The 26,186-nt window shown below is 41.7% G+C and overlaps 1 protein-coding gene and 1 long non-coding RNA gene across 2 annotated transcripts in view; one reads left to right on the top strand and one right to left on the bottom strand.

The window, feature by feature from the left end:
- The window catches only part of LOC149926251 (uncharacterized), a 385,527-nt gene that overhangs the window by 77,761 nt on the left and 281,580 nt on the right, over window positions 1-26,186 (bottom strand). The gene's annotated exons all lie outside the window — the stretch shown is intronic.
- LOC149926260 (uncharacterized protein F54H12.2-like) lies at window positions 8,428-9,726 on the top strand. The gene has a single exon (XM_090161930.1). It carries the CDS (start codon window positions 8,428-8,430, stop codon window positions 9,724-9,726), a length of 1,299 nt encoding a protein of 432 aa, XP_090018056.1.

Here is a 26,186-nt window from a genome sequence, read left to right as displayed (position 1 = left end):
GAACAACATACCGGCCCGCTTTTCCGCCGTTTACGGAAGTCGTTGCGAAAACAGAGATGCAGAAATTAACGCCTCGGAACGAATGCTAGAAGATATGTTATCGTCTCAGTATGATGCCCCCGTACTTGATTTCATCAAACGAGAAAATGGTAAGTCTATTTAAAAAAAAACCACCAAAACTTGTGCCCCCCTTTTGAGGTGGCTTTAAAAAAATCTAAAATAAGTAATATTTATATTGCAGATGTTTTGGAGGACTATTTAGCATCCCAAATGTACTTCGAATCTCAGGAAGCCTCGGAAACGATGGAGGAGGATATTGAGAGAGATTCAGCCAAATTCGCGGATGAATATATACGTAATCTCGGCGACCAAAGTGGCGGAAGAGCCGATGCGACGAGTGACGTTATGTCTCCTATCGGCGATATCACTAATGGCGTAATATTGGAACAAAATGTAAAAAATTACCCCAAATTTGGTATGAAGGGCTTGGAGATAACGGTCCAACTGAATAACGATATTGTTGAAGGTATCAAGTCTGTTGCGGAAGCTGTTTTAAGGGACGTCGCGGAGACTGACTACGTCCAGATTATTTTGCGCAGCGTCGTGCTGGATGTAAACAGACCCGACATTGAACTAAGTTTCAAAAGGCGTGACCAAATTGATATTGACCTATTGTTCGACCAAATTGAGGACATTCTCTATGACGATGAGTTGGAGAAATTTTTCTTGAACCCCGTTACCATTATTTTTTCGATCGTACGTCTTCCGCAGGGTCAAGGACGATCCTATAGTAAAAAATGTCAAACATTCGAAGTGTTTTCGAAGAACAGACGTGGTGTACTTACCATTAACAACAAAGATAGTCTCTGTTTAGCCAGGGCTATATGTGTCGGATTGGCTCATACGAAACATCAAGCCGATAAATTGAACAAAACGCTCAAGAGAGAATACGATACCATTTCGCAATGTAACGTAAATAACCCAACTCAGAAAAAGGCTGCTCTCGATCTGTGCGCGAAAGCCGGTGTTTCGATAGCCGAGTGCGGATTGCCCGAATCGTACCAGAAATTCCAGGCTTATTTAGACTCGCACTCGATTTTAGTATTCCAAATGCGAAATAACGCCCCCGTCCTTTCGCTAGGCTCGAGTAACGTCGAAGACGACCGACCGAGGATAGCGCTGTTAAACGAGGCGTCTCATTTTAACGTCATTACGAAACTCAAACCGTTATTCGGTAAAGAAAACTTTTGCCACAAATGTCTAACGGGTTATAAATATATCCATTCCCACAAATGTAATGATTACTGCTTTAATTGCCAGCGAGCCGTAAAATGCGTAGGTCTGGTACGTAAATGTCGCGACTGTCAGCGCTCTTTCTCCGGAGACGAGTGCTTCGCGTGGCACAAGATGGCGGTGGCCGGTAAACTATCACTATGCGCCAGCCTATATCATTGTTCCGAATGTTTAAAATTAATCGATATGGCTAAACGTTCGAAATGTCCTCACGAATGCGTCAGATTTCGCCCATCGACGCACTTGTGTTATATTCAAGTTATTAAGGAGGTTCCGGCGAAGCCCCTGCTAAAAGAGCCCCCCGAAACGGACCGGGTCGAGTCATGGTGTTTTTCGATTTTGAATGCCAGCAAACCCGTAAACACGAGGAAAAGCGTAGTTGTTTTATCCACGAAGCCGTATTATGTATGGCTGAATCGTGTTGCGACGAGTGCATCGATAACGTGGACTCGACCCACTGTCATCGATGCGACCCGCGAAGACATTCGTTTTTGGGTTCAAAGTGCGTAAACGACTTTTTCGCGTTTTTGAGAACCCTACACCGAGTCAATGAAGTGACGCTTTTAAGTCATAACGGCTCAAATTACGACCACCAGTTAATACTGCAAACGATCATGGAAGCCGACGATACGTTTACCCCTGACGTTATTATTAATGGCACCCGAATTCTGCAGATTAGACTCTTCAATTTAACATTTTTGGACAGTTACTGTTTCATCCCGATTCCGCTATCAAAATTCGCCGCTACGTTCGAGCTAGGCGAATCGTTTCAGAAGGGTCACTTTCCCCATTTCGTCTTAAACTGCGTGCCGAATAATTTCGACGCTTCAAGGCCCGAAGACACTAATTTGCTCTGGGCCACTCTGCCACCGACCGAAGCCTACGGAATCGAGAATTTCAGCGCCAAGGATAACGGCTCTTTTCTCGAATGGTACGCGAAAGAATCGAATGAGCGTCCGGGTTTTATTTACGTGGAGTCCCTCAAAAGTTATTGTTCCGACGACGTGCACATTCTAGCTTCCGGAGCTCTCCGTTTCCGAGCGATATTTACAGACCTCTGCGACGTCGATCCTTTTAAAGTTGGCGTAACAATTGCGTCTGTCTGTAGCGTGGTTTTACGTAAAAAATTCCTCCTAAAGGACACTATCGGTTTGATCCCGACGCGAGGCTATCGGCTATTCGAAAATCAATCTAGGGCCGCCCTCGAATGGCTTTCGTGGAAAAGTCACGTAACGGGTGACGTCATAAATTCCGCCCTGAACAATAAAGAGGAAAAAGTACTCAAAATGAAGGTGGACGGCAAGTGCGGTAAACGGATATACCAGCTCGCCGGTTGCCTATGGCACGGATGTCGATTTTGTTACGGCGCCGAAAGTAATAGAAATCAAGTTTTGCACGGCAATCCCTACGACACGCTGAATACCCGTTTCAATAACACAATGAAAATTCATAACCGTTTAAAGGAGCTGGGCTACGACGTTACCGAACTCTGGGAATGCGACTGGAATAAACAGAAAACTAGCAATCCCGAAATTAAATTGTTTTTAAAAAATTCAAACTTTGAGAAAAAATATCACGAGCCGCTAAATCCGAGAAACGCGTTTTACGGAGGCCGAGTGAACACTTTGCGAACGTATTTCAAAGTATCGGGTCCCGGGAAGATCTTTTACATCGATATATGTTCTTTATACCCATTTATAGATCCCAATAGGGCACCCCGTAATATTGTTAGAAAATATACCTGATGTTTTAGATTTTGAGGGACTTTTATTGTGCGATGTTTTACCCCCTACAAACATATACCACGCGGTATTACCCTACCGTACTTCGAAGGGGAAGCTTGTTTTCGGTTTGTGTAGGACATGCAGCGAAACGCGCTTTCAGGGTGAGTGTAACCATAACGAAGACGAAAGACTTTTGAGTGGAGTTTGGGTTGTTGACGAGCTCCGGAAAGCCGAGGCTACGTTATCAAAACCAAATACGAGGCCTGGAAATACGAAGTGACCCAATACGACAAAGAGTCCGACTCGGGAGGCTTATTCAAAGACTACGCAAACTGTTTTCTTAAGGCTAAACAGGAATCGTCCGATACGCCCGAAGATAGAGCCTCCTACGTTAAGGCGTATCAATCCGCCGAAGGGATCTGACTGGACCCTGCTAAAATTAAAAAGAACGAAGGACTTAGGGCAATTTCGAAGTTGCTTTTAAATTCCATGTGGGGTGAGTAACACGATGCCGCCTAATAGGTGTTGCTGGGTCCTACCACACGTATACTAATACCCGTCTCTTTTTTCTTTTTTTTTAACAGGCAAGCTGGGTCAACGACCACTCGTCACGAAAACCGAAATCTTAAAAGACCCTAAGAAATTTTTCGAACTATTACAAAATCCGGAAGTCGAGGTAAAATCAGTTTTGACCGTCACCGACGAGGCTCTCCTAGTGAAATGGATTCCTTGCAAAGAAGCCGAAGTACCTCTAAAGCATACAAACACCGTCATCGCCGCGTACACGACTGCCCAAGCTCGATTGGTTTTACTGGAGTACTTGGAACAAGTCGGCAATTTAAATTTATACCACGATACTGACTCTCTTTTGTATTACAGCCCTACGGGCGAACCCCTTATTAAGACGGGTCCCTTGTTAGGCGACATGACCTGCGAGTTGACCCCCTCGTACGGTCCTGGCAGCTACATTTCAGAATTTGTGTCGGCGGGCCCAAAACATTTTAGCTATTGGGTTGATTCACCCGCCATCGGCAAACGATTCGCCGTCACGAAATGTAAAGGTTTCAGGATAAATTGTACTAAACAGAATATCATAAACGGCGACAGTTTAAAAGCCATGTTAGGAGTGGGTTTAGATAAACCCGTTGAGCCTTTTAAAGTCGATCTGCCTCGACAAATTCGACGACTGGCCGATCATACGTTAGTCAGCGTAGATTTGTTTAAAACGTATAGAGTACTCGTCGATAAAGTCCGAGTATTACCCAATTACGAAACCGTTCCGTACGGTTACAAACTACTTTCTACCGAAAATCGTATTTCTAGGTCGTAGGGGACACACACCGCACGCGCAGTTGGGGCTCCCCCGCGACGCACCTCACTCCCCCACCACCGCGACGCGACAGCCCTCCCCGCGACCGTGAACGCGACGCGACCCGTGCGCGAGTCTTTTTATACATGTATATATTCTTGTTGATTATAAAAATAAAAAAAAACAAACACAAATAAAGCATAAAAACTTCGTTATTATTTATACTTATGTCATTATAGTTTTCGACACGAGGCAGAAATGATTCCATTTTATCATAGCTGCAACATGATGTTGTGCGGGCCGAGTCAGAGCGGGAAAACGTATTTCGCCGAGCAGTTGATTTAACATAAAGACGAAATGTTCCAACCCAGTATCGAAGAGGTTTATTGGCACTATAGCGAGTACCAACCGAATTACGATAAATTAAAAGATGTCGTTATTTTTCGCGAAGGACTTCCCGATATTAGTACGTTTGACGGCTCGAAAAAGACGCTTATCGTACTCGACGATTTGCAGGGAACATCCAAGGGAGAGATAGGCCAGTTATTCACCCGCGGCTCGCATCATAGGAATTTCTCTGTCCTATACATTACGCAGAACATTTTCCATCAAAATAAAGATTCCCGGGACATTTCGCTGAACTGCCATTATTTGATATTATTTAAAAATGTTCGTGACAAAGCGCAAATACATTATTTGGCTAGACAGATTATGCCCGAAAATCCAAAATTTCTCATCGAGAGCGTAAGTGACGCCACCAAGTTACCGAACTCTCACGTCGTATTGGATTTACAAAAAGACTGCCCCGACGAATACCGTGTAAGATCGGGTGTTTTTCCCGATCAACAGCTGATAGTCTACGTTCCAAAATAATACCAACCCTCAACCACCAGCCTTACGTCATTCGCTCTAAGATGTCCCAGGTCGACAGGTCGCACAAAACCGCGCTCGTCGCTTTGGGTAAATTGAAAGGCTGTAATCGTTGAGCTCTTTTAAGCGGTGCCGATAAGGGGTTATTAGACGCTCTGTCCGCCTGGGTTCATAATACGCTTCGAGGTAATATTCCTCTTACTAAAAACCAAAAGTTAGCTTTGAAAAAAACATAAACATACGCTGAGAAAAATCGCTTCTAAGACTTTAACTTGGAAACGAAAGAAACAAATTCTTTTAAATCAGAGAGGGGACGGATTTTTCTCGATATTAGTGCCCATCATTACGTCTATACTGGGAGCGCTAACGGGTCGCTAATATGTTACGTTACGCTAAGAAAATGGTTCTAGTACCGGTGAGTACAGCAACTACAACACCAGCAACCTCAACAACAACAACAGTACCTGCCGTCACGTCGATCATTAATCCAACGGACAATGCGTGGAAGGAAATGGACGCCCAAAAGGAAGATATACTAAAAGATAATAGCACCGATGACCGCACGAAGAACTACTTAAAAGTCAGCGAGGTTTGGTAAAGAAAACGACACCGGAAGTTGCGCAATACGAATCGTGGATAAATCTTTTACCCGCCGGATATAGAGGGCCGGCTAGAGAATTATTTCAACAGTTGGCTTCGGATTCCGAACGCGTACGGTGGAACGAAAAAGCTGAGGTTTTAATAGACGGAGTCCGTGAACCCAACGCCGATATTGTGGATTTAGTTTACCATACGTTGAAACCCGTCGGTAAACGACCCGTAGGTTGGGAAAGGTTTCAAAGAATCGTCGCGCCAAAAGGGTCCGAATCGGTAATCGCTAAAAAGAAAAAAGTTAAAAAGATTGGTACGCCACTGAGGAAACGATTGAGAAGTGGCAAAGAGAACAACAGGGCTTCGTTTATCAAGACGAAATGGGAGTCTTATTAAAGAAAACTGAACGACTCTTATCCAAAATATCTTTCGGCGACGCTACGAAATTGTACGAAGCCGTGAAAGAGCGCGGCGTGTCTCTCGAAGAAGTGGAGACGTTCTTGCAAGGTCACGACGCTTTCACTCTTCACAAACCTGTCATCAGAAAATTCAAGAGATGCCGTGTGTACGTACACGACCGTTACGACTTGTACCAATTAGACTTATGCAATATGAGATCGTTGGCGCAATATAACGATCAATATACGTTCATTTTAACGGGAATCGACGCTTTTTCGAGAGTCGGGTTCGCCGTACCTCTGAAACGGAAAACCGGGGTGGAAGTCGTTCGAGCCTTAAAGATTATTTTCCAAGAGGGCCTACCTATCAGGGTCCAATTCGACAAAGGCCGGGAATTTTTGAACCTTCCAGTGAAGACGTACCTACGGGGGCTGGGCGTCAAATATTTCACGTCAGAGAACGAGGATGTCAAAGCAGCCCTGGTCGAGAGGTACAACAAAACGCTCAAGGGTCGAATGTGGAAATGGTTTACGCGTAACAACACTTATCGATACCTAGAAGAGTTGCCTAATTTCGTCCACGCCTACAATCATTCCAAACACAGTAGTATAAAGATGGCGCCCGTCGACGTCAATGACCGCAACGTACTTCAAGTTTATAAGAACATTTACAAACGTGAAAAGAAATCGACGAAAACTACGAAATGTCGAATTGACGTTAACGATTATGTACGGTTAAGTAAGCCCGCGGAGGCTTTCGCTAAAGGATACGATGTCAACTGGAGTACCGAGATTTTCAAGGTCGTCTTCAAGGGGACCAAGAAACCCTTATTATTCAAACTCGTGGATTTATCTGACGAGCCTGTTATTGGTCAGTTTTACTATTCCGAGTTGCAACGCGTCGACAAACCCGAGATATTCCAAATGGATCAAGTTTTGAAGAAACGCAAGTCGCGCGGAAAAACTGAATGTCTAGTTTCGTGGCGTGGCTACCCTAGCTCATTCAATTCGTGGGTGCCTGAGAAAGATGTCGTCTCAATTTTACCTAACGTTACCGTCTAACAGCAGCTTGGATACGTTCCCCAATAATACATTAGCGTCCTTCGTGACGCAATTACCGCAACCCATCCAACTGGAAACCGAATACGAAATTGGACTCGTTTCGATTATATATCCGTCCGCTTTTTACAACGTACTCGAGAACGACAATTATTTAGAGTGTCACGTTGAAGACGCGGCGGAACACGATTTTGGCGCTGAAGGAAGACAGGTAGCCCGAGTGAAAGAAGTACCCGCCGGACATTATCAATCTATTGATCATTTAATTAAAGAAATAAACGAAAATGCGCTGTGTAAAGTGGCGGAAGCTTGTTTCGTTCACGACAGCTTAAGCGGACACGTTGCCCTCGCCGAAAGTAGCCGCAAAGAAATGATATTAACCATGAGCGAAGGTTTGAGTAATATTCTGGGCTATGGACCTAACGAGAAAATCATTGGTAAAAGCTCGAGACCGGCTCGCGTAGATTATAACGTGCCATCGCAAATATAGTCGAGGAAGTCGTAGTCGGACACTCTTTAGTTCAACTTTTGAGAATTATCGCCGTCGACGACAAAAGACACGGATCTCACGTTGAAAAGACGTACATCGCTCCTCATTACGTTCCCGTCAACAAACGTTATTTCGACACTATCCAAATAGATCTCAGAGACGCCTTGGGGAAACCGATCCCTTTTCAGTTCGGCAACCTAACGGTGAAAGTTCATTTAAGGCCCCGACAATGACGAAGCCGGACGTCCTAAAACATCGCTCCTGCGTTTACCGCGATTATTACGTAAATCAAGCCGGTCAAGGCTTATCGAAAGTTTACGTTGGCGCTAATTACCAGCGTGGACACGGTCAAATTGGTCACGGAATCGGGAGTTTCTTCTCGGGATTGTTTCGAGCCGCTAAGCCTTTTCTTATGAGAGGCGTTAAATTTTTGGGTGGCCAGGCCCTTTCCACTGGCAGTCAAATTCTTAGTGACGTTCAAAAAGGAGATAATGTCAAGTCGGCCGCCAAGCGGAGGGTCAACGAAACTTACGATACTTTTAAACAACAATACGGGTCTGGCAAGCGTAGACGTCGCGCCATTCCCAAACGAACTAAGAAAAGGGCCCCCTCCAAGACCAAGAAGTCATTACGAGTTCGGAACGCCACCCGGAAGGTTCTCGACATTTTCACCGCTCGCAAACGAAACCAGATATGGCAGCCCACTGTCAAGCGCTTAAGAGCGAATTAGATTTGTTCGAATCTACACCGGTTCAGACGTCTATCGAAGGAGGAAAATGGATGACGTATCAACCCGTATCTTCGTTACGTGGCGAAGCCATCGAATTCAACGTCTTAAGCGGAGGAGACGAATATCTCGATTTACCTTTAACCTATATGTACCTGAAATTTAAAATCGTCGCCGACGCCGCGGGAACCGACCTAGCGGATGACGACGAGGTCGCTTCGTGCCATAACTTTCTCAACACGTTGTTCAGTCAAGCCGAAGTTCGTTTAAACGGTACCCTGCTATCGCCGTCGGCATCTACTTACGCGTACCGTTCTTACGTCGAGACTCTCCTAAACTATGGCAGTGACGCTAAATTGTCCCATTTCACCTCGGCTATGTGGCATAAGGACACGGCGGGGGCTATGCATAATCTAACTACCAACGAAGGCTATAAAACTAGAAAAGCGCTAACCAGCAAGTCTAAAGAAGTGGAGCTGATGGGGCCTCTATTCCTGGACATATTCAACGTGGAAAAATTTATTATAAACGGCGTCGATCTTCGCGTAAAACTCTCGCGCAGTAAAGCCAATTTCGCGTTGATGGGTAAAGCCAAGGCTGGCACCGATTATCGAATAGTGATTTCAGACGCTACGCTTTTGGTTCGCAAAGTTCGCGTGGCACCTAAAATACTTCTCGCTCACGAAGCCGCTCTAGCCCAATCAGCGGCCAAGTACGCTTACACCAGGACCGAAACGAAAATATTCACTATAAACTCGAGCGTGTTAAGCACCACTATAAATAATTTACATTTGGGGACAATGCCCAATCGCTTTATTGTGGGTTTACTCGATCACGACGCCTACAACGGTAATCTAGCCAAAACGCCATTTTGTTTCGAGCATTTTGACGTTAATAGTTTAGCTCTTTATTCGGATTCCGAGGGTGTCGATTCTAAACCCTTTCGACCCAATTACGACTCTAATCTCTATGTCGAAGCTTATCACACTTTATTCACCGGAAGTGGCATGCATTATAAAGATCAGGGCAATCAGATTTCGTTAGCCGAGTATCCTCATGGATTCTGTTTATACGTATTCGACCTGTCCCAAGACTTAAGCGCCAGTTCAGTATTCCACTTCAACCCGACAAGACAGGGACAATTGAGGCTCGAGTTAGGGTTCGCTAAATCAGTGCCCCACGCGTTAAGTTGTCTCGTTTATATGGAATTTCAGAGTTCATTTAGAATTGATAAAGCCCGTAACGTAATTGTTGATACTCCATGAAAGGCGGAGACATATCGAGGGTAATGGCTCGTACCAAAAACTTTATCGGGGTCTTTCCCTCCGATTTACTACCTACAAGAATAGATAACTATCCCGCTTCGCTGATTTCGAATTTGGACAGTCACGACCAGCAAGGCAGTCATTGGGTAGCGATTTATTTCGACGCCAGGTGTCGCTGCTTTTATTTTGACTCTTTAGCTTTGGGCCCTTTACTACCCTCTATTAAGACATTCATAAAAAATAATTCTACTAAGAGAGGTCACAATAGGAGGCGTTTGCAGTCGTTAACTAGCGGCGTTTGCGGAGAATATTGCGTAAGCTACATAAAACATCGTACGAAAAAGAGAAGTACCGGTAGCTTCTTTAAGGGTTTTACCAAACGTCACGAGATCAATGACGTCATCATTAAAAAGAGATTCGAGGGTATAAAAAGGTCGGCGCTCTGAAATCTGGTAGCCGTATCTCACCATGGAGGCGCTCTTACAAGACCTCAACTTTCTCGCTCTGAATAAAACATCGGTCATCGTTGAGTTCGACTATTTAATCGGTAAAAATAAACTTCGGGATACCGGAGAAGGTCCCGACTTTGTCATAAAGGAGTTGGCTATAATCACCGCCGGTAAAACACCCGCCTGTCTAGCTTGGACATTCGAACCCCCGTATCCCAAGGACCATTTACCGTTCCACACTCAACGACAAAACGACTGGGTCGTACGTAACCAGCACGGTCTCGACTGGACAACTGGACACACCGCCTATCGAAAACTACCTTCCTGCTTAATACCAGCTACGGTTAAAGCCACTTGAATCTTCACGAAAGGTGATGTGAAACGCCAATACTTGGCAGATTTCCTGGACTGCATCGTCTACGATTTGGACGACTTCGCCTGCCCCAAGGCTATTAACATTGATAAAACACCTCCCGTAAAATGTCTCTACAACCATAGAGGAATTAAGCCTTGCGCTTTCGAGAGGGGCCTACTGTTCTCCGATTGGGTCTACCAACACGACGACGCCATCAACATTCAATTGTGTTTTCCATTTTAAATCCGCCACCCTTGTATATTTTATCCTCCATAAATAATTTTTTTTTTCTTTTAAATCACGTGTTATTTTCTTTATATAAGAAGCGCCTACCCTTTTTATTATCATTTGGTATCATGGACTCTAAACAGAAACATCGCCGCTCTTGTAAGCTGTATCGTCGCGGCGGGGTGGATCAAGCCAATAGAGATATACCACCCAACGAAAAATATACCGATGAAACGTTAACATTTAAAGTTAAAAGAAGCACGCTTGACGATCTCATGGAATTATTCGTAAAACATGTCCTTTCAGAAATCGAAAAAAGTACGCTTTGATACAATCGACGTCACGTTATACATACAGCCAAAAGATCGAAGAAATTATGATATTATAAACAAGGCGCATTTTCAACGGATTATTTATAATGTAGGAAAAGTACTCGAGCCTGTATTGTTAAAACGAAATAAATATTTGGATTTATAATGAACGGTTCTTACACCGAGGCTATCGTGACGCCCACCTGGAAGGGGTCCACATCGCGCGCAGTCAGTAGTCGTCAGCGTTCGCCCGTCTTATACGTAATAACCCAAATAACGTCGTACTTATTATGTCGGGTCTAACTTTATTAACCATTCTGGAATACTTAACATTCTGGTTTAGACAATATAATATAAGTATTGAACCCCACAATATTACGTCATACCCTCGGTGACGTCACTTTGGCCAATATAAGCGGATCCCCCTCACTGTTGTTTTATCATTCGTCTTTCAGCTCTCGACCCGCGCTAGCCGCTTCCTCAGATGTCTAAGAGATATAATTCCGAAATGGGTACGTCCGTATTATTCTCATATCTCGTCGATCGGGCAATTTTCTTTAAGAGTTAATTTCTCTTCTAGATTCTACAACCTCCAATAAATGGTCTAAAACAGCGCTTAAGAAAATTAACCAAAGATATCAATTAGCTCAAGAAACGTTTCTAACCTTTAGCCTGAAATCGGATTTCTCCGTCGAATTAGCTTTCAGTAATACGTATAATTTTTCAATTTTCCCCATCGACGTATCTACGTGGCAAGAACTTAGCCGTAATTGGGTGGATTTATTGGATTTCACACAGAGAGCCGCCGGCAAAAGTCTTACACTCTCAAACACGACTGATGTTAAACTATCCTCCCTTAAAGAATTAACTTTTATCGTAACGCGGCAAAACAAAGATTTCTATTTAAACCTAACCGTCGAAGAAACCAGTGAGCTGGCACGGCTCATGTATTACATAAACAAACATCTGGACCTATTGACTGACAGCTCAGATATATTCACGACGATGGCAGAATCCATTCTAAATTGCTATCGGAAAGTTTATTATACTTTGTTTGGCGATTCAGGACATGAAGGACAAGAGCATCAACGATTTGACGAAATCTCCGCTTACGCCGCCAATCACGTAACAGCGTTCCGTATCGTAGAAGATTTTAAAGTTATGTTAAACGAGAAAAATCTATATTCTAAATTCCAAGTTTTTAATGTCTTTGCTCTTGTAAACGCCAATTCAACGAATTTAAAAGAACATTTATTCCAATAAATAGTATTTGATTTTATATACCGTCTCTTTACTATCATACTAATTTTAGGCTTATGATAAAAGGAGGATTAAAAAAGTTTTTCGGGAAAACATTATGGGTATGAGAAATAACTACCGTCAGCTAGTCCCCGGTCTCTTTATTTCAAAAGTATCCCGCCGCGATGATTGACACACCCCGCGAGCCGCTGTTGTATTGGGGGGACAAATTGAGGACCTATAAATTTTGGTTATAGGTATGGAGCGAAGAGAGAAAATATGGGTAAGGACCCCCCCATACCTATCGGCCCATACCTATGTTGGACCCCTTATCTCTCATAGTATAAATATATATGTAGCTTATTCTGTGTGTATAAATTAACTAGAATATTTTCTTTTGTATAGTGTATTTCCAATATCCGTTGTAAACCTGGAATATATCTGTGATTCCCAAATATTAGGCTCCAGTTGGCCAAATTTCCGCACTTTTTCCGAGAGAGTGGAAAAACCCATAAATGGAACTTTTTCGTTCTCATTATTCAACAAGTCAGCCCAGGCCGTAATATTAGTTCCACATCGGTGTATTCCTATTGTTTTATACAGGGTCTTTTTTTTGCTCGGAAAAGTGTTTTTTTTTTCAAAAACTATTTATAGTACCGATTTCAAATTTGGAAGGTCAATTCTCTATACCGGGGGACATCAGCTTGAGAAATTTGAGCGTTTTCGGTAATGTTTTTCACCAATTTTGAAAAATTATTTTTCGACCACTAGGTGCGAGATAAAAAATTTCTATTATAAAGTTGTAGGCCGTCATCGAAAACCCTTAAAAATTGTTCACTCGACGAAAAATAATTTATTTATCAGTGAAAATTCGAGCTTGAAAAATTTACAAGTTGGTGAAGCCAAATTACGATTGTTTGAAACGATAATTGAAACCGAATTACCTAATCCAGTTGAAACTTTGGTTAAAAAAACGACCGGATTTAAAAAACACGAGGCTATAGGTCAATCCTAAACATGCATTGGGTATTTAAAGGAAAACTTTGGGAGATTATTATCAGTGTTTGATAATATTTCGAACAATGCCTCGTTATTCAGTAGCTGAGCGTACCGAGATAGTTGCCATTTACTATGGAGAAGCAGCGCAAAACCTTAGAAGAGTGACTGAAATCTTCGCAGAAAGTCATCCAAATGGAGCACCATCTGTAAATACAGTAAGACGAGCAATTCACGATTTCAATCAATTTGGTAACTTGCAACCTAGGTTTCGCGGATTGGGTCAACCGGATTTAGACTTCGAGAACAATGTACTCGCGTACTTTGTGGCATATCCTCGTCACAGTTGCGCTAACGCCGCTGCTGATTTGGGTTGTTCTGCAAATCGTGTGTGGAAAATTCTTCGTAAGAATCGCTATCACCCATACAGAGCTACGCTCCACCAAGGACTAATTGACGGAGACCATCAAAGACGTTATGAATTTAGCAACTGGTTACTAAATGCTGTCCAAGAAGATAGACAATTTTTGCGCCATGTTTTGTTCTCCGACGAAGCGTCATTTTCTAGAGATGGGCCCTTTAATCATCAAAACAGCCATCTTTGGTCTGACATCAACCCACATTGGGGTTTTGAATATCATCACCAGGTTCAATTTGAACGGGTCAATGTTTGGGTTGAACTTGTTGGAAACCGTTTGATTGGTGCCTTTTTCCTGCCGACGACGGCCTACAACTTTATAATAGAAATTTTTTATCTCGCACCTAGTGGTCGAAAAATAATTTTTCAAAATTGGTGAAAAACATTACCGAAAACGCTCAAATTTCTCAAACTGATGTCCCCCGGTATAGAGAATTGACCTTCCAAATTTGAAATCGTTACTATAAATAGTTTTTGAAAAAAAAAACACTTTTCCGAGCAAAAAAAAGACCCTGTATATAATTCACCATCATATGTTAAAGAGTGGGCACCGCCCACCCTCAGGATACGCGGGTAGGCAAACCAATTCAAAAGCTGTTGAGCCCATGTGATTTACTATAGTTAGATATACAATTTACCATCCTATGTTAAAGAGTGGCCACCGCACACCCTCAGGATACCCGGGTGGGGAAACCAATACAAAAGCTGCTGAGGCCATTTGATTTACTATTGTTAGATGGACGGAAAGTAATGTATCCAAGGTGAAATAGGTAAGCAAAACACGACAAACATAATTTTTCTAAATTATTGACATTAGTGGAAAAATGAGTTAAAGAAATTCTTAAACTGGGATTTAAATGTGTATATTTTAGGAAATTTAAATCAAACATTTGGGTATGGTTCAAACACCAAAATTTCTATTATTGCACAAATTCAAAGAGAGACCCTTGAATGTAATTAAGCTTAAGTCCGACTGCTTTGGATTTTTTGGCCTTCCATATTCTTAGTTCATAAATACATTCTTGATTAATGCATGTTGGTTTTGCCTTAACTTGCAAGGTAATTTGACAAAAAGTTTTATTTTAAATTTCGATCTATTTGTGGCAGAGCTATAAGCGGGTAGTCTTTACGTGAACTTGTTAGTTAATATACCTAAGTTTTGCGAATGGTATACGGCAAAGATTATTGTAACATTATCTATTCAACGTTAGCCTATCACAAAATTGGATAGCACGAGGAGAGATATAATTCAAACTCGCGAGTAATAAGGACGCGTGGAAGATTTTAATAAAAGAACGAGGGATAAAAAAACGGTTAGTTAAGATGGGTTTTAAAAACGGAAAAGTAAAAATAAAATTATTTCCAGACTCTACTCCGTGTATTTCTTTATTACAACACAACAATAATATCATAAGCGAGGACACTAAATTGGCGACGGAGATACGTCGAAATCCACTTCAATCAAAGCTCTCTTCGGGATTTTGTCTTCATCCATCGAACGATGATGGCTCTACCTTCAACCAACCTTCCACCGTTTTCAATTCATGAAAACAGGGACGATGTCGCATCAAGATGGGAAAAATGGCTCAATCGTTTTAACACATTTCTCATCGCCTATGCTATGAATGATCCAGCCCGTAAGAAATCTCTTCTTCTCCTATATGCTGGAGAGGAAGTTCAGGACATATTTGACACTCTCCCCATTCCGCCACCACCTCAAGCTCAAGCGAACGCCAATGCTGTCATCCCTGATGAATACGACATCGCTGTTCAGGTTCTGAATGATCATTTCTTACCTCAACGTCATACCACTTATGAGATCTTCAAGTTCCGAGGCGCGAGCCAACGGGAATTCGAATCAGTAGATGAGTATCAAACACAGAAATCCTCCGCCATATTATTCAGACTTGCACGTCACGACACCTCCGACGAATCGCTCTACGGGATTCGGCTATAACTCTCAATGAACTCTTGGCTACAGCCAGAGCGTATGAACAAGCGGACAACCAGGCTACTAAAATGGAAACTCAAAACTCAGCCAGCACTTCTCACACTTCAGTAAACGCCGTTAATCTCACTACCGTCTCACAAACAGCTCCAACTCATTTCTACCAGAATCATCAAAGTCAACTCCAATTCAACCAAACATACGGACGGGGTAACAAATTTAAAAACCAACCAAACAATCAACGTCAGCTCTCCCAACCACGCAATTACCGTTCGGATTCGGATTCTGCACGGCGACCGTTGGAAAGCAGTGGTTCTAGAAATTGCTTTAACTGTGGAGGTCAATTTCCACATCCGAGAGGTCGATTTGGATGCCCAGCTAAAAATGAACAATGCAAATGGTGTGGCCGATACGGCCATTTTGAAAAATTTTGTAGAACCAAACAAAATGAAATGGAACAACAACATCCAAACCACATAACCGCCACACTTACCCACTATTCTGACGATACTGAGATAGAAAACATCTCGGAGTATTCTCTACGGTCAACCCATTTGTGTACGTTGAAACCATATTCGGATAATAGCTATCATTTCAGTCCCCTTCAGTCTTCGGCTAAAAGTGAACTGATTCAATCTTTTGACATTGGGGGCACAAGCGTGAAAGCCTTAATCGACACTGGAGCTTGTGTGAACAATCAACAGCCTCCCCTAGTTCCATCCAACATTTGTGTATATCCGTTTGCATCCAAAGAACCTCTATCACTTGTCGGCCAATTTTCTTCTCAACTAACGTACCAATCGGCGTCGTCCTTGGAAACGTTCCACGTCCTACACCCCGGAAAAACGGCCTACAACATTGTTGGTGCGTCGACTCTCAGAAGTTTAAATTTGCTTCCAAATTTTACACATTTCTCGGCGTCAACGCTAAGCACCAAAGAAAGTAATTGGGAAACAATAGTAAAGAAGTACGACCACCTATTTCATGGAATGGGGAAAATGAAAAACTTGACGGCTCATCTTCACATAGACCCATCAATACCGCCCGTAGCTGTTCATCACCAGCGTATACCTTTTCACCTTCGTGAACAAGTCAAACGTGAAATTGAAGATTTGTAACGTTGCGATATTATCGAACGAGCGGTAGGCCCTACATCTTGGTTGTCTCCTCTCGTTATAGTTCCAAAGAAACACAATCCCACAACTATCACCTCGGAGCCAAAACGAGCACCTGAATTGAACGAATACCAACCCACCGAGGGAAACATTGATGATACCAAAAATAATGCCGGAATTCGAGTATGCGTAGACATGCGACTCCCCAACACAGCGATTCGTCGAGAGCGACACACGTCACCGAAGATTGACGATATAATGTACGCCATGAATGGAATGAGTGTTTTCTCCCAATTGGATTTGAACAAAGGTTACCACCAACTCGAGTTAGATGAAAATTCGCGAACCATAACAACCTTTTCGACTCATATGGGCCCATTTCGGTATAAACGTCTAGCATTTGGTATAAATTCAGCTGCTGATATTTTTCAGAAAACAATTGAATATGTTATTCGTGGAATCAATAACACGATAAATACCAGCGATGACATAATAATCGGAGGAATTGACACTGATGGCCATGACCGGAAACTATCGAGCGTCTTGGAAAGAATCTCTTCACATGGCCTTACGTTGAATAAAAACAAGTGTGAATTCGCAAAACCAGAGATCACATTCTTCGGGCACATTTTCGGCACCGATGGTCTCAAACCGGACCCTAAAAAGATTGAAGCAATAAATTCTTTACCAGCCCCACGTAACATTTTTGAGTTGCGCAGTTTCCTTGGACTAGCTAACTATTGCGCTTGATTCGTGCCAAATTTTGCAACTCTCACCGATCCGTTACGAAATCTACTCAGGAAGGACGCTGAATTCATTTGGACCTACAATCATCAGACAGCGTTAGAAGTAATCAAAGCAAAAATGAACGAATGCTCCTCTCTCAAGTTCTACGATCCAACCAAACAGACCACCGTCATTGTAGATGCTAGCCCTGTCGGTGTTGGAGCTATTCTCACCGAGCATAGTAATCATGGTCAAGAATATGTTATTGCATTTGCTAGCAAGGCACTGTCAGCAACTGAACAACGTTATTCACAGATAGAGCGTGAAGCGTTGGCTATCGTCTATGGGTGTGAACATTTCGATCTTTATCTCAATGGCTCCAATTTCCAAATTTTAACAGATCACAACCCGCTGGTCGCGATATTCAATAACCCACGCACTCTCACGTCAAACCGCATCCAGCGATGGATTCTCCGACTCCAGCATTACCAGTTTCGAGTCGCCTATCAACCTGGAAAAAATAACCCTGCTGATTACCTGTCACGCCATCCTCTACACTTTCCGACCAATCACGAACTCAGCCTGGATGCGCTGGATGTTTCCCATTTCGGAGCGATAGCAATTTCGGCTACGACGTCTGAAATAGTTAAGGACCCATTACTAAGCAAGGTCAAAGAAGCTATCTTTAACTCAAGGGTTTGGGAGATGCATAAACCTGCCGAGACAGACTTGTTAACGTGGAATATCTACAAAAACGTACGTCTAGAAATATCTGAAGATAATGGACTGATTTTTCGTGGGGATAAAATAATTCTACCATCTTCGCTCGTTGATAAAGCGATAACAATAGCGCACGAGGGCCACCCTGGCATAGTTCGAACGAAACAGACTATACGCGACAAACTTTGGTTCCCCGGAATCAATGACAAAGTACAAGCACGAATCGGTGCTTGTATAGCCTGCCAAGCCACGGTGCCACACTTCCAACATCAACCAGTGCATATGACTCCTCTACCCGAAAGACCATGGTACTCTGTGGCTATCGATCACTTTGGACCAACGCCCACTGGAGAATACATCTTAACCGTTGCAGATGAATTCAGCCGTTATCCCATTGCAGCAACGGTGTCGTCCACTTCGTTCGGTTCTAACGTAAAAGCGCTGCGCTACATTTTCTCCATGTTTGGAGTACCAACGAATGTAAAGACTGACAACGGTCCTCCATTCAGCGGAGGCGATTTTGAAAAATTTGCTCTCGAATACGGGTTTATTCATCATAAAGTAACACCTCGATGGCTAACGGACTTATCGAGCGTCAAATGCCCATGCTGGCTAAAGTTATACGCACCGCACTCCTGGAACACACGACCTGGCAAGATGTCCTTCCTAACTATTTTATGAATTTCCGAGCCACGACTCACCCTACCACGGGACAATCGCCAGCAATTCTATTTTTCAATAGATCCATCCAAACCAAATTACCTGCTATTTTACCGCCCTCCCCACATGATAATGAAGTTCGGACGAGGGATCATCATAAGAAAACCGCAATGAAGAGTTATTCGGATGAGAAGCGCCGCGCTTTCTTTCACAAAATCAAATTTGGAGATAAAGTTTTACCAAGGTTGATTCAACGTAATAAATTTGATCCGCTCTATGACCCGCACCCTTGGTCAGTAATTGCGGTCAAAGGATCCAGTATAACTATTCAAAACAAGGAAGGAAAACAGTTAAAGCGAAATTGCTCTCTCTTAAAACCGTTTAACGCTGGTCAAGAGAAAGAACGTGAACTTGGAAACGCGGAAGATATTTATAATAACGTATATGACCATAGAACGAGAACTCATCACCCACTAATCAACAACGCACCAGCCATCCCCCAACTACAACCAGCCATACCCATACCCCAACTACAAGTCAACAACGCGCCTGGACACAATACAGCACAACTCAACAACGCACCAGCCATACCCCAACCCCAAGTTAACAACGTACCGGGAAACAATCAACCACCACTCAATAACCCCCCAGGAATGCAGCAAGGTAGTCAAAATTATCGGCGTAGCCTCCGACCACGTGAATCCATTAAGAAGCCGCATCGTCACCAGCCATGATGGAAAGCAACTTAAAAAACAGATTGAATTCATTATTTGTTTTATTTACTATTTCTTTATTTGGTAAAGGGAGGAGTGTAACATTCTCTATTCAACGTTAGCCTATCACAAAATTGAATAGCACGAGGAGAGATATAATTCAAACTCGCGAGTAATAAGGGCGCGTGGAAGTTTTTAATAAAAGAACGAGGGATAAAAAACGGTTAGTTTAGACGGGTTTTAAAAACGGAAAAGTAAAAATAAAATTATCTCCAGACTACTCCGTGCATTTCTTTATTACAACACAACAATAATATCATAAGCGAGGACACTAAAATTATCGTAATAAAAATTTACCTTCAGAGATATAAAACTACATATGCCCGAATGCCCCTAGTTTTTGGATGAGTATGGGAGTCCAATAATTAATAATGGCGGTGCGTAAGTATGTGAAGGGAAATAGTCTTCAATGCTTTAACTTTTTAAGCGTACGCGTGTTCTTAATAATATAATACCTTCTCCCGATAGTGACTTCAATTTATAATTGTTTCTTTATGGTTCTATTGCTTTTATTACCTAAAAGGAAGTTCGTCAGTGTAGATTGAACTCGTAGTTTGTCTTGAACCTTTTGTTTGGTGTAACGAGTGATGAAGTTTTTAATGTCTCTTGTTGATTTATTTAAATAAGAAAATAAGTATCTCATTGTGGGGCTTTTAGAGCATTTATAAGTACATATGGGGAAGAGGGCATTTAAAATTTTCGAGCTCGTTTATTCGAGTACTCACTTTCGAGCGAGGCATATTAAGCGAGTGTGCCGACCTACCACTGCTCACCACCCGAACATTTAAAATTTTCGAGCTCGTTTATTCGAGTACTCACTTTCGAGCGAGGCATCTTAAGCGAGTGTGCCCACCTACCATTGCTCACCACCCTAACATTTAAAATTTTCGAGCTCGTTTATTCGAGTACTCACTTTCGAGCGAGGCATCTTAAGCGAGTGTGAGCACCACCCACCCCCCGACGCGAAGTTTGAGGTTCACTTGACCTTAAACTCCGAAAATATACGTAAAATAAGGCGTAAAAAGGGTCGAGAATTTCGACAACTTAACTAGCCAACTCCCCCCGCGTCGCTAAAACTGACGAGAATACAGTAGAAGTTCCGAACAAATTATGGTAAGCTTCCAGTGGCCGAGAGCGTAAAGGCGTCATTATTTGGAGTTTTTGACTGTGAGTTCGAATCCCGGTTTCGCCAAAACTGCAAATTATTTTCGCAGCGCCATCTGCCGTAACGTCGCTTTTCCACAACAAACACACAAACAACAACACTTAACGACAATCTATCCATAGCAATAGTCCCACTTCGATATATATATAAATCTCGATGTGGAACTAAAAAAGGGTCTACCTGGGGGTCAGGAAAATTCCTAGTATCCTTTAATTCCAAGAAACTGAATTAAATAGTTTGGCCAAAAGTTATCTCGCATAAATAGATGGTTATAGAGTGCATTCACCAATTAGCCATCTCTCAACCTAAATATAGTCAGATAAAATAATAGCTATAGTTACAAATGTGATATCCTTTAACTAAAGAGCCGCAGCTTCATTGGATGTATCTTTAAAGGCACTAAAAGATGGGTGGAATCCAAATAGCGCTTGACAAAATTGTTACTTCATCCAAGGATGTATGTGGCTTTCGAAAAAATACCCGAAATTTTATCTAAGAAATAGGTTGAATGAAAACAGACGGCCCTTTAAAGGGCCAACTTCAAAATAATAGTCGGATACCATGTAAATACCTGCTTATTTAAATTGGGGAAACACTATATTTTGGAGGTATTGTCAGTCTACTGGCCCTTGAAGTTTCAACCAATTATCTTACATCAACCAATATCGTTGATAATGTGTGCCGCATGTTGCCTTCTCGTGGCAAATTTGAAAACTTACTTTTGCAAGGCGAAACAAACGCTTTTGTACAATACATACATAATAACTCATATTTATTTTCCAATGAATGATGAGTATAAACTGCCCCACAAGCGTCTGGTGCGCTTCTTCTAATGCATTGGTACAATACGATTTTACAAAATAGCACGATACGAAATTAAAAATATGGAAAATGTTCCATCTTGAAGCACCTTGGAAGATACACATTCTCTTACAACAGTACCCATTTTACTCAACCCCTTGTATTCTTAACGGAGTATTTTGGGGCAATGTCTTTCCCCTCGCGGGGTAGTTTATTATTGCTAATAAGCTCTGCAACTATTTCATCCCTAACGATTTCCTTGTCCACACCGTAAAGAATACCTCATTGTAACCTGACGACCTGTTTAAGGCATTAAAAGGCGCTTCATGACTAAGGTGGTGCTTTGGGTATGAGCCTAGCTGATTATTATTACCTTTTGGGTAATTGGGTTAGGAATTATCACATTCGCTTTGTCTGTCAAGCCAGCGCCGTCACTGCAGCTAGTCCATGCAGTCCTATTTATATATAAAAATTGTGATAAAAATCACATTAAAGTTTAAAGGAAATAAATTAGTAAACAAAACGCAATGAATATCTTTCGACTTATAGTTTTTATTCAAATAGAAAATATAAGATTTATTAAATAATTCGTGTATTTAATGTGTATATGAAGCACAAAAATTTATATCCAAATATGTATAATTTTAATAAAGGAACTTTACAGTCATAGTGTTAAGTGACAGTTAAAAAATGCAATATGATAATAAAATATGTAGTTCCCTTATTCAAATTAGAGGTATCGTCAAAAAACTCAGTTAGTTTAAAAGTTTTACATGTAGTTCAAATCAGAGTAAACGCCCTCGTCTTCGTCGTTTTGTTTTTTATCACAATTCTTGTCCAAAACTCTTCACATCCCGAAACCGTTCCTGTCTAATGTGTGTTTTACCTAAGATTTCAGAACTTCTTCAATGTCAAATAGCTTTAAGATTGGTGAACAGTTTCTGCATTTAATAGAAAAATCTTTCAGTTAGAGGTAAATTTAAAAATTAATTTAACCAAATTCACTACATTTAGCTATAGTCACTACATTGTAAACAAAAGCTGGGACCTTATTGGTATACCTTATTGCTTTAAACTGGCCTCACTGCTAGTCAATATGTCGTTGTAAACAAAAGAAAACCAAGGGCTTATTTATATTCTATTCCAATCCTCCACTTATAAGAAGATTATCTTAAATTAAAATGAAAGGTCAATGAAAAAGCTTACCTTAGAAGATTATCTTGATACGGTATGCAGATAATTTAAATGTTTTTCATAAAATTGTTATATATTTCATATAAAATATTTAGAAACCGTTACGGGACGTGACAATCAACCGAAAGCGGGAGAACAATTTATCTCTAATAGTTACGAAACGGGACCAAAGATGGCGCTCCGATAATAGATTTCAAAATTTATTCGTCTTAAAGTCGGCAATGGAACTATAATTTTATGTCAGCTTTGCGTCGGCATACCGACTCCAAAAGTCTTAAATGCGTTGCTACTTATTTTCCCCGCTAAAACGTTAGCGACTTTTTAAGTCGGCTTTTGGTTTTCGACTTAAAACCGACCGGCTGTGCTACAGGGGGAGTCTAAGTAAATACCAAAAAAACTTTATATTTGAAGTAAAGAGACATAGGAGCGTTTCTTAATTGAAGACTTCCCTAGTTGGCAGAGGTATGGGAAAGTTTCAGATATAATAAAATAGTATTGAATTGCCAAGCAGAAATCATTTAACATATAAACAGGGTGTTTCCTTGCACTCTAGGACGTGTTCTTTTGATGTAAGTTAGTAAAGATTTCTAATGAACATGGGACCTACAGTGCTTCGTTACCCCAAAAAGTACCATTCAGAACAAATAAAAGTACCTCAAACTTTGTATTGAACCAATTTATTGGTATAAAATAGACATAAGAAGTCCAAGAGAAAAAAAACCGAACGGTTTTAAATCTGGAGAACGGGTCAGCCACGCTACTGCTCAACCTCGTAGACTCGTCGCGGGGAATGGTCTCATCAAATAAAAACCATTTTCTTCAATTTCTTCGAAAGTTTCTTTCTGGTTTTACAAGTATATATTAAAATCGGAATGCTGTTCTAAAAATTAATACTTTTTACACATTCCGAATATGCGTAATTTTTTTGTTTATACGTTAGTTTTTAGGGACCTATATCTCATAAATTAAGCAATGTAGGACCTAAGTCTATTTCATAATATTAACTTAATAGAACCCAAAACTCATGCCCTAGAACTAACGACATACTTATCCAAAACACCCTGCATATAAACAGAAGCGGCGCCAGCAACAAGCCGGGGTAGGCCTGGGCCTACTTGAAATATTGGTAGGGGCTTCCAAAAGTCGTCGTAAGGAGCCTCCAAAATTTAATATATGGGCCTCCAAATTATTTAATATCAGAAATTCTGTAATTAGTTAGCGAAATAATTTATTTATTTATTAATTTTCCAATATTCAACGCGAATGATTCGCATAACGAGACTGCTGTTTTTATTCCTTTGAAAGGTACGAGTTACTTTTTTGCGACAGTTGTTTATTTTTTAGTTTTAATTTTTACGTGAGCGCTACTTTTTCCAAATTGTATCTTTAATTTTATCTTCACAAATAAATGGTTCTTAAACTTACTTGTTAGATAACCTACCGGCATTCATTTTCGTAAAGTTTTAAGTTCTGATGTAAAGATGTACATGCGAAGTACCGAAGGAATGAATGTAAATTGGTAGACTGGAATTCAGTAGTAGAAATAAGTAAATAACCACTCTTTTGTTAAGCGTTATCGGTCAACAAAAAAGGATCAACACACACTGTGTTTGGTAATGTTTAAATTCATAATAAGTTCTAATTAATTGTTTCGTCGTGTACCCATTTTACCCAAAAATTGCAGCACTTGCTTAAAAAAATAATCCACGTGGACGGATTTAAAAAAATTGTGGTGGGGGCCTCCAAATGGTTGGCCTACCTCCCAAAAAATCCTGGCGCCGCTACTGCATATGAACTCACTTACTCGAATTCGGTCTTATGGGTTTAAGTTAATTGAGGTACACGTAAACGTATGAAACTGTTCATAGCTATATTTTCGCCATCTCTTATTTACGGAAAGATCGTTTCCTGTAAGTGTCTGTTCCCGCTATTATTGGGAAAACATGAAAAAAGACATCGAGGCATATGTAAAAACCTGTGTAGTATGCCAAAGAACGAAAACAGAGCGCCGCAAAAAGCAAGGTTACATGATGTCTACGATTACGCAAGGTCCCTGGGTATTGGTAGGTCTTGATCTGATAGGTCTGTTCCCCCCGTCCCCCCGTGGTTATACTACACTTTTAGTTATGGTGTGCTATTATTCCAAGGCAGTCGAAATAGTCCCCCTTTCTAAAGCAACCGCCGTAAATGTCGCCACTGCTTTTGTGGACAATGTAGTTTGTCGATGGGGAGTCCCCGTACTAATACTCTCTGGTAATGGACCCCAGTTTATAGCAGACGTTTTCGCAGAAGTTACAGAATTGCTAGGAATTACCCAGAGTTTTACTTCCCTGTATCACCCCGCGTCGAATCTGACCGAACGTTACACCAGGTGGTTGGGCGCTTATTGGTAACGACCACACGTCTTGGGATAGACACTTGCCCCTGATTAAATTATCGATGAATAGCTCCGTCAAAGACACTACCAAATACACGCCACATTTCCTAAACTACGGAAGAGAAGTTAGGCTCCCAGTTGACCCAGACCCCACGGTAATAGACGATGTTCCCCCCGCCCGTACGGATTTTACCCAAGAGCTAGCGATAGCCTTCAATAATGTAAAGAACAATATTCGCAAGTCCCAAGAAAAAATTAAGCCCGCTATGACAAGTGTCGTAGAGAAACTAGCTTTGTGGTTGGCCAACTTGTTTGTATTAGGTCCCATATGCAATCTCGCGCGGAGGCGTAAACCTCAAAAAAGTTATTCCCCCAAGTACGAAGGCCCCTATAGGATTTTTGAAAGGGTAAACAATGTGTCTTATCAAATTGAAGACCCAGTGAATGGAGGAATAATAGGAACCCATCATGTAGAAAATATTAAGATTTTTCACGAACGATTGTGGCCCCCAGTAGACAATATTGAGAGCCCTGTCGAAACGAATCTCGATGTTACCCAGATATTCGACGAGAGAGATGATCATAATGACCCCCCTCGTGTTACCCCGCCCCCCGAACGAAACGCGCACGGACAATTGGAAGTCCCTGCACCAAATCGACCGCGACGCAATCCACGACCCCCACCCTTAACGGAAGAGGAATGTGCAGCGCCCATTTGTAAAATCAATATCAACAACGAACAGTGGCTAAATTGGATCCAATGTGACGATTGCGAAGCATGGTTCCACATCATCTGTATCAACTTGACCCCAGAAGACGCCCAACGCATGCCAAACTATTATTGCCCCACATGTCAACCAGAATTAACTTTTTATCTCATTCAATTTCCAGTGTCCCCAGTTAATACCGACCAATTTGCTGATGCGGAAGAAGACCAACAGTATCGGGCTCAAGGTGCTTGACCAAAAAACAGTAGACCCCATTC

The sequence above is a fragment of the Leiobunum rupestre genome, chromosome 10 (genome assembly GCF_980474605.1).
Source record: "Leiobunum rupestre chromosome 10, qqLeiRupe1.1.hap1, whole genome shotgun sequence".
NCBI lineage: Eukaryota > Metazoa > Arthropoda > Arachnida > Opiliones > Sclerosomatidae > Leiobunum > Leiobunum rupestre.
This window is presented reverse-complemented; position numbering and strand designations above follow the sequence as displayed.